The sequence below is a fragment of the Zonotrichia leucophrys genome, chromosome 15 (assembly GCF_028769735.1).
Source record: "Zonotrichia leucophrys gambelii isolate GWCS_2022_RI chromosome 15, RI_Zleu_2.0, whole genome shotgun sequence".
NCBI classification, from domain to species: domain Eukaryota; kingdom Metazoa; phylum Chordata; class Aves; order Passeriformes; family Passerellidae; genus Zonotrichia; species Zonotrichia leucophrys.
Window position 1 is genome coordinate 4,631,330 of NC_088185.1, and position 13,254 is coordinate 4,644,583.

The 13,254-nt window shown below is 50.1% G+C and overlaps 1 protein-coding gene across 2 annotated transcripts in view; it reads left to right on the plus strand.

Moving 5' to 3' along the window:
- Positions 1 to 13,254, plus strand: part of SEZ6L (seizure related 6 homolog like) — a 41,398-nt gene that overhangs the window by 15,548 nt on the left and 12,596 nt on the right. For both annotated transcript variants that reach the window (XM_064726620.1, XM_064726621.1), the window contains exons 2-3: positions 9,091 to 9,795; positions 10,412 to 10,545. In XM_064726620.1, the coding sequence (XP_064582690.1) occupies positions 9,091 to 9,795; positions 10,412 to 10,545 (839 nt within the window). The remainder of the gene's footprint in view (positions 1 to 9,090; positions 9,796 to 10,411; positions 10,546 to 13,254) is intronic.

Sequence of the window (13,254 nt, forward strand, 5' to 3'; positions counted from 1 at the left end):
TGCCCTGCTCCCTGCTGGTCAGGAATATCAGGATAATTCCTGTTTCCCATGAGCTGGGGACAGAGTGGGACAGGGATGCTGCAAATCTCCTGATTCCTCCATAGCTGGGGAACCTCTTCAATTCCTCTTCCTCCTTATCTGCTGCTGCTCCTCCCACATTCCTTCGGGAAGGAGCTGGGCAATTTCCAGCTGAGCTGGGCTCATCCCTGGGGATTTGGGCCATGCTGGGGATGATGCTGCAGTGAAATGTCACACAGGGTCTGTGGAGAAGGCACCACGGGCAGGTGCCCATGTCACAGATATCTTCTATGAAAAATCCTTTCCTTAGGATTTTTCCTCCTGAGAAGCTGAGACGCCTCAGGAACAAAATGTAAACAATGGTTATCTGCTGCTGTGGAATGCAACAGGTGCATCTGTGATTGGCCCATGTGGTTGTTTCTAATTAATGGCCAATCACAGTCAGCTGGCTTGGACACAGAGCCTGACCCACAAGCCTTTGTTACCATTCTTTTCTATTCTTAGCCAGCCTTCTGATGAAACCTTTTCTTCTATTCTTTTAGTACAGTTTTAATATAATATATCTCATAAAATAATAAATCAGCCTTCTGAAACATGGAGTCAGATCCTTGTCTCTTCCCTCATCCTGTGACCACTGTCACATGCCCCAAAGCCACAGGTGAGGAGCTGGCATGGCCAGAACAGACACCTGCGAGCCAAAGTCTCATTGACTCCAGCTCCATGGAGCAGCAGTGGGGAGGAAAATCCATTTTCCTCCTAGCTGGGAAGGGTGTGTAATTTCCCAGCATTGTCAGGGCTGTGAGGATCGTTGCAGCATCCACAGCTCCTCGGGAGCACCGGCAGAGGGGAGAGAGCTCTGTGAGTTTAATTCCTGAATTCCTTGTGCTGCCCTTGCTCCCCAGCCCAGCCAGCCAAGCACGGGCAGAGTGGATTCTCCAGTCAGGCACAAACAGGATGGATTTACCACTGATTCAGCTTTCCAGGAGGGTTTTGCTGTTGGAATATTGCCCCCATCTGCAGCCCAAACCCCCTGCTCCCACCTGGACCAGGACCCTTTTCCCCTGTTTCATCCCAGGGCTGGGACCAAGTGTGGGTGTCTGGTATCCCCAGGACCATGTCCCAGCTCTGTGTCCCCTGCCAGCACAGCAGGTCCCTGAGCCCCTCAGGGCAGCTGGAGCTGGTGAAAATCCTCCCTCCCATCTCTGTAAATGCCCAGGGCCAGGCTGGACAGGGCTTGGAGCGACTCAGTTTACCCTGCCATGGCACAGGGGGTGGATGAGGTGATGTTTGAGGTCCCCTCCAGCTCAAACCATTCCAGAATTTGGTGATTTTCTCCTCTCTGCCCTGCCCAGCAGAGATAGATTTGCTGCTGGGAGCAGGAGCTGGGTGGGCAGTGGGAGCAGAGCCTGGTCCTTCCTGGCCATGGCTCCTCAAGCTGGGGACCACTGCCAGCATCCTCACTCACCCAGTAATGAGGGGTTTCCATGGCAACCTTATTTGAGCATCTCGAGTGACACAGATGTAAATTTTAAAATGAAATATTCAGACCACAGTCCTGTGAGCATAAATAAACCCCTGCACATGGGCAATTTAACAGCATTTTAAAGCAGATCCACAACTCCCCAGGGCCACAGGAGTCTCTGTGGCATTGGGAAATTCATGGGAATAAGAAAGAAAAGCATCCTGACCTCTTTCTGCCCCAGGAATCCCAGCTGCATTCCCAGCCTGAGTCCAGAGCAGCAGCAAATCAAAGAGGTGCTGGTCACACCTGTCCTGGGCACAAAGGGACAGCCCAGGAGGGACAGCCAGGTGTCCCCTGGGATGGGAGGAAAGCAGCTCCAAACTTTTTTGGCCTCTGCTGCACTGTCTTCCTGAGCAAAACCTGGGCATCTTTTTCCTTCTATTAATTACTCCATCGAACAGCCTAGGTTTTCCCATTGGAGTCTGGAGGCTCCCAACATTTCCAGGCTGTCACCTGCACTGGGACAGGCACCTCTCCTTCATCCTCGTGACAGAGAGGGGAGCAGTTGTCTGTTTGCTCCAACAGCAATGGGAATGTTCGGCTGTAATCCATCCACAGCCCTCCTGCTAAAAACCAGAGCAGGCTCCAGGTACTAAAGTGATTTCAGCATTTATTGTAAGAAAAAGAAAGGCCTGAAGTAAGGGGGCCAAGCAGGAGTGTTCCCTTCAGGATGCTGCAGCACTGAGGCTTCTTGATTCATGGGTTCAGTGGGTCAGAAGCCCCTTTTTATCCTGCTTTTCTGTCCCTTTGGATTGGTTTCTTTCTGAATTCTTCATTTGCATGAAGGTTTAAGGCCCTTGATTAGCCCATTACAGCTCTGTCCAGGCTGGCTCGTGGTGCAATTTCCTCAGGTGTGTTATGGTACCTTGAGTTCCCTATTTCTTATAACTGCCTGTTGTGGTGTTGATGGTGAGAGGAACAGTGGATTTGTCTTCACAAACAAGCTGTGGGTCTGCTGGTAGATAAAACCAGCACTGGGAGGTAAAAGAAACAATGGGAAGGATTCCACTGATTGATGAAGGGAAAATGATGTTTGCTTTTACAAATAAACTTTAGGTTTGGTGATAAATGAAATTAGGCATTGAAAGGTGAAAGAAACAATGGGGAAGAAAAACTCCTAAATTCCATAAGAATTAAAAATTAAAAGGGAGGGTTATACATTAGAGGGAAATCTTTGGTATCAGGCGTATTGGGACGTCTGAACCTCCCAAGCACCTCAGCCAATGGGGAAAGAGAGAAGGGAAATGTGGCTGGGAAATTGGGATAAAAAGGAGGCTGTATCCTCCAAAAATTTGAGAGACCCCAGGGAATGTCCCATGGTCTCTCCCTTTATTGGAATATAGCCAAAAAGGACTCCTCTGTGTCCTTTTTGGACATAAACGTCTGATGTTTGTGGATTAATTTTTGTAACAATGGGTCCCCAGGATGAGGTGAGATGAGAATTTGGGTCCAAGTTCTCAGAAGACTGATTTATTATTTTATTATATGACATTATATTATATTTATTATATTGTATTATTTTAAAAACTATACTAAAGAGAGAGAAAGAATAAATCAGAAGGTTGGTCAAGAATGACAATAAAAACCCGAGGCTGACCAGAGAGTCCAACACAGCTGGACTGTGATTGGCCATTAATTAAAAACAATTCACATGCTGGGTAAATAATTCTCCAAATCACATTCTAGAGGAGCAAAACAGGGAGAAGCTGAGGCTTCCCAGCTTTCCAGGAGGAAAAAATCCTGGCAAAGGATTATAAATAAATTAAAATACCATAGTGACAGCCACTCTTTTAAGCCCCCTTTTACAATATAATAACCCAACGAACAGCACATGCCTAACGATCTATCAGCTGTTTCCCAACAGTTTCTAACCTGTTTTTAACGCTCCCGTCCCCGTCTCACCTTTGCTGGGAGAGCGGTCCCGGTCCGGCTGCGCTCGCCGGAGCTCCCACGGGCATGACTCACCCACATCGCATTGCTACGCTTGTATTTGCTTAGAGGGGGAGCTGGCAGGATGCTCTTGAGGAAAATGCGTGGTTTTTTCTTTTTCCTTTCCTGTTGGAAAAAGTCGATCTGCTGGAGCTGTAAATGCAGGAAAAGCTGGGATTCGCTGCTTGGAGGGAGAGGCTGCATCCGCCTGCGGGGATGTTTGGGGAATGAAAGACTGTTTCATTCTGCTCTTCAAGATTCAAGGGCAAAAGCTTTTAAAATCTGAAAGCAAACCGATCACAGCCGAGTGTTTTGATGGACACAGCCTGCTTTTTCTCAGTAGTCCCTTCCCACCCAAGCCCTCTGTTTTCCTTCCTGAGGGTAAAATGTGTGTTGTACACACTGGAAGTCAACATGAGAAGAGGTGGGAGGGCAGAAGATGCCCAGGGTGCCCCTTCTCACCCCCCAGCCCCCCAGTGATGTAAGATTTCACCAGTGTGATGGTGTTCACAGGGGTCTGAGGATGAGGGAAGAGACAAGGATCTGACTCCATGTTTCAGAAGGCTTGATTTATTATTTTATGATATATATTATATTAAAACTATACTAAAAGAATAGAAGAAAGGATTTCATCAGAAGGCTAGCTAAGAATAGAAAAAGAAAGAATGATAATAAAGGCTTGTGGCTTGGGCTGAGAGTCTGAGCCAGCTGACTGTGATTGGCCATTAGTTAGAAACAACCACATGAGACCAATCACAGATGCACCTGTTGCATTCCACAGCAGCAGATAATCAATGTTTACATTTTGTTCCTGATGCCTCTCAGCTTCTCAGGAGGAAAAATTCCTAAGGAAAGGATTTTTCATAAAAGATGTCTTTGACACACCAGGACCTGGCCTTGGCCTCCCTGCTTTATCCAAGATCTGGATGAATTCATTGTGATCCCATTCCTCCACACAGGTGCAGGGCAGTTCCTGCCAACCCTCCTGCATCAACCATATGGGAATGGGGAACTCCAGAGGCTCAGCCTTCATGCAGAGGGTGCTGGGCAGTGCAGGATAAATCCCAGCTCCCCACGAGGCCTTGGATATGATGCCAGCAGCATCTCTGGGCAGGATTACCCCAGCCCATCACCTCTGAATGCACCTGAGCCCATCACACACGCAGAGCTGAACACCACCACTAATAGTGCCTGGATCAGCTTTATTCATTTCTGCTACAATCAGATCCTAAACCCTTCTGGACAGTGATTCCTGAGCTGGAGCAATCCTGCTGCCCTCCCTGGAGCGAGCGCTCAGGGCGATACCATCGGCATTAGTAACGGGAGCTGCGATAGGGCTACTCCTGCTTCGGCTCTTTCGGGAGCACAGCAGCGAAACGAGGCCTTTGTGATAATTCCAGCAGCCTTTTATCAGGCATTTGCAGCTCTCTAATTCCTCTAAACCCCTCTGGCTGAGGTATCTTGGCAATCAGATTCTCCTGGTGCCACTGGAGTAGCAGCCATGTGCTGGCCACGGGACGTGGGCCTGGCTGGGGGTACTGGGGACACTCTTGCATGGGGATGAAGCTTTGGAGTTGGGGAGAGGATTTTGGGGCTGGGGAGGAGATTTTGGGGCTGGGTAGGAGGATTTTGGGGCTGGGTAGGAGGATTTTGGTGCCTCTCTGCTGATGTGTGTTGGTACCCTGCCAACACCCAGTGCGTTGTCTGTGTGAGAGGAGATGCTCCGGGAGCTGCTGCCCTGCCACCCCTCCTGTCCTGCTGTTGGGTCTCTCCTGTTGCTTGCCACAAGTTAAAGCATTAATTCCTTAATCACCTGGTGCCCTGGAGAGCCTGGTGCCACCAGCCCAGCCCTGGGATGGGGCTGTGCCCCTCTGGCAGCTCCCACACACAGCCCAGGCCCGGCACCAGCGCTTCCTCCTCGGCTAAGTATAAACTGTGGGGGCTGATGGAGACATCCTCCCTCCCCGGAGCCCAGCTTCCTGCAGGGTTTGCACACACCCAGGCACGGCCCAGAATAGGCCTGGAGACCAGCTGTCCTTCCCTGATAAGGTCACTTTGTGCTCCAAACTGTCCTGGCCCAGCCTGGCCCATCCTGCAGGAGCAGCTGCTGTGCCCATGGGCAGGGCACAGAGCCCCCTGTGCCACCCTTGGGGGTAGCCATGGCTGCAGGACCACCACCAAGGTTAACATGTGTGAAAAATGCCAATCATTTGTATTTTTTTTTATTTAAAAAGTTTACTAATAATACAATATTACTAATATTCAATATTATAATATTATAAAAATATTATAATTTTATAATAAGTAATATAATATAATATAATAATAAATACATAATATTACTACTAATAAAAAGAATTAAAAGTTTACTACTAATAAAATGGTTATAAAAATTATAAAAATAGCAATATAATTAGAGCAATGATAATTTGGATACTTTGGATAGGACAATATGAGACAATAAAAACAAAGAGTTATGGACAGTCCAGGTACCTTTTTCTGGGCAAAATAAGCCTGAAAAAGGACTCATGTTAACAGAGGATTAACCCTTACAAACAACAGCCTGTTGCACATTCATACACCTCATGCATGATGCATAAATTCCATTCAAACACAGGCTTCTGTCTGGTCAGCATCAACTTCTTCCTCTTAATCCTAACAGCTCTTCATGGCCCAGCAATGCAGGAAGAAGTTCATTTCTTCTGATAAGAGAGTAAAATATTCTCTTCCTCTGAAAGATTCAGGTGTCCTGTGGCTGCTATCTCTGTGCAAGTCCTTTCTTTAAAAAAAAGTATCTTACACAGCATAGTTTCTATTTTAACATTATGTTATAACCTAAAACTATATTTAACACACTACTTAAGAAAATTAATACAGCATAACTTTCTAATGTAACACATATAATATTCTTTTTAATGTTTGTGAAAACCCTATCATAAAATAGGCATTTTTCACACAGGGGTTTGGAGAAGGCTTTCCAGTGCCAAGCTGCCCTTGGAGAGCTCTTGATCAGGGTACAAGACAAACCCCTTGTGCATCTCAATAGTGTTTATTTCCTATTTCCAGATTAGATCAAGGTCAAACCATTCAAGGTGACCATTTCTCTTCCAGCAGCTCTGGATTGATCACCTGTGCAGAGCAGGATGGGTTTTGGCAGCTGGGGAGGGTCCTGTGTGGCCACGATCAGCCCATGGGCCTTGGACGGGGTGGAATGGCTGTTGGAATTCAGATCAGTGTGGAAAGGATCTCACCAAATCCCACCCTGGCCTTGCAAACATGGAAACCCACTGCAGTCCTTCCTTAAGGATGGGAATATTCAGTTCTGCTTCCCAAAAGGGCTCCAGGCAGGAATCAGGGGGCTGTGGGGCTGTGGGGCAGCAACGAGCTCCATGGGGAGGGAGGTTTGGGGATGGTAATCAATCAGGAGCTGAAATCCACAATCAATTCTCTTTCTGATAATGTGGAATAAGCCCTTATTGATCCCCGATGCCCTGTGCCTGCCCCTCCCCTGCTCCAGCCCTCTCCCCTTCCCTGGAATGCATTTGCCCTTTACAAACTGCGGCGTGTTTAGTGGCTCATTAAGGAGTCGCTTTACAGAGTGTTTTATTTCATGCTTTGTTAAGGACAAAATCGAGTAAATGCATCCTGGCAAAGGATCTAATAAGGAATTAGTCAGCTTTCCAAAAGCATAAAATATGGTTTAAAGGCACAATCCATTAAGAATTAGGGTTCACATGACAAATAACGGAGGGGATGCAGGGTTGTTGTTTTTAGGAATGTGTTGGCTTTAAGGATTCGGGATCCTTGACTGTTCTGCTGTGAGCTGGTGTCCCAGAATGTCCCAGAATGTCCTACCCTGTCCTACCAGCCAGTGAGCCCTCTCCCTTCCTGGTGCTTTCTCCCTGTCTGAGAGCCTCATCCTCTCCCATCATGGACAAAACTTCTTGCTGCAGAGCCCTGAAATTGTCACCTGGGCCATGGGAGAGCAACCACCCACTGCTCCTCCTGGCCTTGGGGTGGGAGAGGAAGAGAAGAACCCTGGACAGCCCTGCAAAACTTCTCAGGGAAGGAGAGCTGCCAGTGGCATGGCCTTGGGGACATTCCACCCCATCAGCTCATGGCAGGGTGCCCATGGAAGCCCAGGGTGGGATGGAGAGAGAAGCAGAGACACCAAGAAAAAACCAGAAGGTGTGGAAGCTCCTGGCGTGAAAGCTTCTGGTCCCCCAGAATTGTGGGGACACTGAGGCACCCAGCCTTCCTGGGGGGATGATTATTCAGAGCTGGCACAAGCTGATGGTTGCAGATGATGTGTGTGAAATGTCTCCTAATGCGCTCAGGGAATGGGAGATGGATTTGCTGAACCACTTGGTAATTAAAGAATTAATGCTTTAATTTGTGGCAAACAGCAGGAGAGGCCAGGGAGCCCTTGGGGGGCCAGGACAGGTTTGCTGGTGGCTGCAGCAGGGTGAAATTACTTGTCCCGGAGACAAAGGACCTGCCCAGGCACCAGCAGAGTGTCCAAGGACTCTCCTGTACCAATGAGCAGTGTAGGGACAGCCAGAGTTTTGCCAGCTCCATCCTTCAGGCTAATTCAGCTTTTGCCTTTCCCTGTTGTGTTCCTTATCTTTGGTTCTTGTCAGAAACTGCTTCTGTTTTCCAGGAGATGGAGCAAAGTCAGTTTTGAGCGCTGCTCAGTCCCTCTGCACAGGCTGCTTGTGCCCTCCCTCGCTCCCCCTGGGCAGTGGCACCCACAGTGTCCCTGTGTTTCAGAATTCCCACAAAAAACCTCAATTTTTCCCCCTCCTTTTCATTCCAGTCCTACCTTAATTAGCAGAATTTGAAACAGAAAACATCAAGTTAAATGCAACCCAAGAGTTGTGCTTTGGTTTAAAGTTACTGCTGAGGTGAGCCCAAGTTTATCTGGAGTCTGCTTGGGAAGGGAACCCTGACCGCTGCTCCAGGCTCCATCCCATGGAGAGCTGGTGCTGTGGTGGCCACACGTCCTGGCTGCCACCACAGGCGTGTCACAGCAGCTGGAGCTGCTTTAGGGCTCAGTTGTTGCTTGGCCAGCAATGGGGCTGGGGGTTTGCAGACCCCCTGTGCCCACAGAGGGACAGACACCTTTCATTCCATGGGCTCCAAACCCTCCCAGGGGACACGAGGGGGCTGGAATGATGGTGTTTAAGTAGTGTGCATTAAGTGCTTTCCCTGGCAACTGCTGTTTCCATGGAAAGCGTTGACTCTCGGGCGCTCCGAGCTCTTTGCGGCGTCTCACAGAGCTCATGGCGAATTCCAGCCCATGGATCACAGCCCGGTCACCCCACAGCGGGGGATAAATCTGTATTTGTGCAATTACCCCCTGGCCAGAGCGGTGCTGGGTGGCTTTGGTCATTGGCTATTTCCTGCCCATCCCTGTTCCCATAAATGTTGGGTTGGGTTTGCCCAACACGGTGGTGCCTGGAGGTGGGTGTATTGTGCTGTGGGGGCTGCTCGTTCCTTCTTTGGGAAGTGGTGGGTGTTCCTGCAGCTTCCCAGGGGGCTGATTTCACACCAGCAGCACACAAAATATCTATTTTGGTGCCCAGCTTTGCCCAAGTCCCACTTCTCCCTGTTTCTTGCAGACAGCGGATCGGGGGCAGCGCTGGTGCCGGCCAGCCCGGACCCTCTGGCTGTGGATGAACCCCTGGAGAAGACGAGTGGTGGAGCTGCAGAGCTGGGGCACAGCACTGGTTTGACTGGTGGAGCTGAGGATTTTGGGCATGCTGTGGGTCCAGACCCTGGAGTTGGAGAGCAGGGGCAGGGCACTGCCCTCAACCTCCTGCCAGCCCCGGAGGAGACCACGCCACTCCTGCCTACAGCCACCGCTGCCCCCAGACCTGATGCCAAACAAACTTCCCCTGTTAAGAAAAAGCCACCAGCTCTGAAGCAAGGAAACACAGGAAGGAAGCACCCAAGGCTGAAGCCCACCCCGGCAGGGCCCCCTGGGACTGCCTCCCCAGCCAGCCCACGGAGCTCCAGGCTCCCCACGGCCGCCCCAGGGCTGCGGGTGCCAGCAGAGGACACGGAGCAGAGCCCCCCCGAGCTGCCCTGGGCGGAGCAGGCCACCACCAGCCACCCCACGCTGCAGATCTCCCCTTCCAGCCTGCCCCCAGCCCTCTCTGACAGCACAGGAGATGCTGGAGAGGCTTCCACTGTGGCTCCAGCTGGTGTTATCCAAACCAAGGGCACAGAGAGGGATGCGCATGGCTCTGTGCCGGAGGAGAGCCAGGAAACCACCACGTCCACCATCGTCACCACCACTGTCACCACCACAGAGCCCACCCCAGGTGAGCTGAACATGGACATGGGGCTGTGGCACTGGTAGGGAGCAAAGCACAACTGTGTTTAGGCAACCCCTCCCAAAATCAGGCCACTGCTTGGGTTTGGGGGGGTGCCTAAAATCTTCTGCTCTTCATTCACTTTATGACTGGAGGGATGGAATACTTGTCGTGGGTGGGAGTGCTGGGAGAAGGCTTCAGGAAGAGCTTAGAGCTCCTTCCAGTTCCTAAAGGGCTTCAAGAGAGCTGGACAGGGAATTTAGACAAGGCATAGAGTGTCAGGAAAGGAGGAATGGCTTCCCACTGCCAGAGACAGGGTTAGATGAGATTTTGGAGAGAAATTCTTCTGTATAAGGGTAGTGAGGCCCTGGCAGAGGCTGCCTAGAGAAGCTGTGGCTGCCCCTGAAACCCTGGAAATGTCCAAGGCCAGGTTGGATGGAGCTTGTGGCAATCTGGTCTAGTGGAAGGGGTCCTTGCCCATGGCAAGGGTTGGGCTTTAATGTCCCTTCCAACCCAAACCACTCTGTGATTCTGTAACTCCATGGGATCACTGATGGGGCACAGTTAGGGTTTTGGGGTGTGGGAGTGAAATGCCCTTGGTGTGACCCTGTTTGTGTCCTCTCAGTGCTCTGCAGCATGAGCTTCCACGAGCCTGAGGGCTACATTGACTCCACGGATTATCCCCCCCTGCCCCTGCACGGGTACCTGCAGTGCACCTACAACGTCACCGTCTACACCGGCTACGGCGTCGAGCTCCAGGTGAGCCCTGCCCTGGGCTGGCCCCACAGCCAGACCCACTGGTTTTGTATTTGCATTGCCCCCAGACGAAGGAAGGAAGGATGAATCTTAATCCTGGTTCTCAGAAGGCTAATTTATTATTTTATGATGCTATATTATATTAACGAATACTATACTATACTAAAGAATACAGAAAGGATACTTACTAAATGCTAAAAAGATAATAATGAAAACTCCTGACTCTCTCCAGAGTCTCGACACAGCTTGGCCCCAGTTGGCCAATAAGTTAAAACAATTCTCATCAGAAAGCCAATGAAACAATCACCTGTTGGATAAATGTTACAGACATATTTTATGAAAAATCTTTTTGTTAGGATCTTTTCTCCTGAGAAGCTGAGATTCTTCAGCTTCCTCATGTTTTGCTGCTTTGGAATGTGATTTGGAGGGTTGTTTACCCAGCTTGCGAAATTGTTTTTACTTGATGACCAATGATAATCACCTGTGTCGAGGCTGTGAACAGTCACAAGATTTTATTATCATTCCATTCCTTTCTATTCCTTTCAAGCCTTCTGGTGAAATCCTTTTTCTTTTAGTATAGCTTTAATATACAATTTTATTTTAATATAATTTAATATCATTAATTTAATATCATTATCAATATAATTTAATATAATATAATAAATCAGCCTTCTGAAACATGGAGTCAAGATTCTCATCTCTTCCCTCGTCCTGGGTTCTCTGTGAACACCACCACAGATAAACATTCTCCAACTAAATTCCAAAGCAGCAAAACACAGGAGAAGCAAATGAGATAAGAACTGTTTTCCTTTTCCTCTGAGGCTTCTTAGCTTCCCAAGAGAAAAACCCTGGGGAAAGGGATTTTTCCAGAGAATGTGAATGCCACAACTGGTCACTGCAGCAAATGATGCCAAGCCTTGGGCACCTCTGTCCTGGGCACCTTCACTTGATAAAATATCCCTTTCAGGGGGAAAAAATAGATTTTTTTTCTGAGGCTTTGTAATAAATGAACTCAATGAGGGAGCTGGAACATCCTGAATGTCAGCGATGATCAAACTCTGTAAATGTCACGCAATTAATTTAACCAAGAGGCGCTGGCAGCAGGTTGTTAAAAGGAACTGGGTGGGATGGGGGCACCAGATCTCTGCCCTCTGCACCCCCCATTGTCAGGGAGGGGTTTGGGTGGCTCTGAGGGTGCAGGATGCTCAGGAGGGCAGCCCAGGTTCCTTCTCTGGCTGGGGCAGGTGCCCAGTAAATTCCCACCCATCAGAGCAGGGGGTCTCACCAAGCTGATGTGAATATTGCACCATCAGCTCCCCCCAAAACGAGCATCCCTCAGCCTGGTGAGGCTGCAAGCAGGGCTGGGGCCTCTGCCCACTCCAAACCCTGTCCAGGTGAAACCAGCCCAGCGTCTCCATGCTGCCTGCAATCCTTTCTTCTCGTGATTTCCCCGTGTCACCATTTGCATCCAATTTAAATCCCTGCACTTTGTGTAATGAAAAGCGTGCATTAAAAGGAGCTGGAGCTCCAGCACGGTTGTCCCTGCTGTCCCCATGGTGGGCACAGGCAGGGGCTGGCCCCAAAGTCACCGCGGCTGCCAGCCCTGGTAGTAATGTTGCCCTGGGAGCAGCAGTGGTGCAGGCTGAGCCCTGGAGAGTCTGAGCAGCTCAGCCACTTCTCCATGGCAGTGGAAAAGTAACTGGACACAGCAACTGTCTCCTCAGATCCACAGGGTGCTAAAGAGAGGCTGCTCTGCTGTAAATTCGCCTCTGTCCATAATCCATCAGGTGACACCACTCCTGACCTCGCTCTGTTGCGAGCTGAGGTTTTAATGGAGCATAAAATTGGCCTCTCCACCCCCCCACAAGCTTTGCATTTTGCTTTGCTGATGCTTTGGAGCATTGCAGACAAATTAAATCACAACAGCAGGTCGGGGCTGGTGGAGCATGGCCTGATCTGCAGCTGGCAGTGCCCTGTGCTGCAGGAGGTGAATTCCAAAGGGAAGGCACTGGATAACCTGGGGTGTGGGGTCCCATCAGAGGGGTTTGGATTGGATTCCCAGCTCCTGTAGCTGCCTCTTACCCTGGGGATCTCATTAAAGGCTCTGCAGGAGCAGAGAGAAGCCCCTGGGACAGGAATGGGACAGCCTGGTGATGGCAGGAATGCCTGTGACATTCCAAAACTGCTCCTGCAGGCACTGGGAGCCCTGCAGGAGGACACAGGGACACTCCACTTTTTTTGGAGCCAGACCCTCACTCGCTGCAGGGAGGACAAAGCCTGGATGTCAGGCATGGTCTGGGAAAGGCTGGGAGCTGCCCTGAGCTGTGTGAGAGCTCAGGGTCCCTGCTCAGCTCACTGCCCCTCCCTGCACCCCTCTCAGCATTCCAGGGACAGCTGTGTCCCTGCCTGTGCCACGGCAGCCCTGGGAGCTGGGAGCAGCCAGCTCTCCTTGGTGAAATTACATTTATTTTTAAAATTCTTGAATCTTGTTGGCAGGAGATAGAATTTCCCTGAAGAGGTTTTTTTCCCAGTGGGTGAGCGAGGCTGGCAGCCTGACTGGAAGATCCCTGCTGCCTTCCCAAGGCTCTGGAGGAGCTGCTGTGGGTGCAGGCAGTGATTGAAGTCAGAGCCCGTGCTCCCAGCCCCTGGCAGGATCTCGCACATATGGTCCCTCTCGCAGGGCTGACGCTCCCTGGCACGGGGCCACGGCAG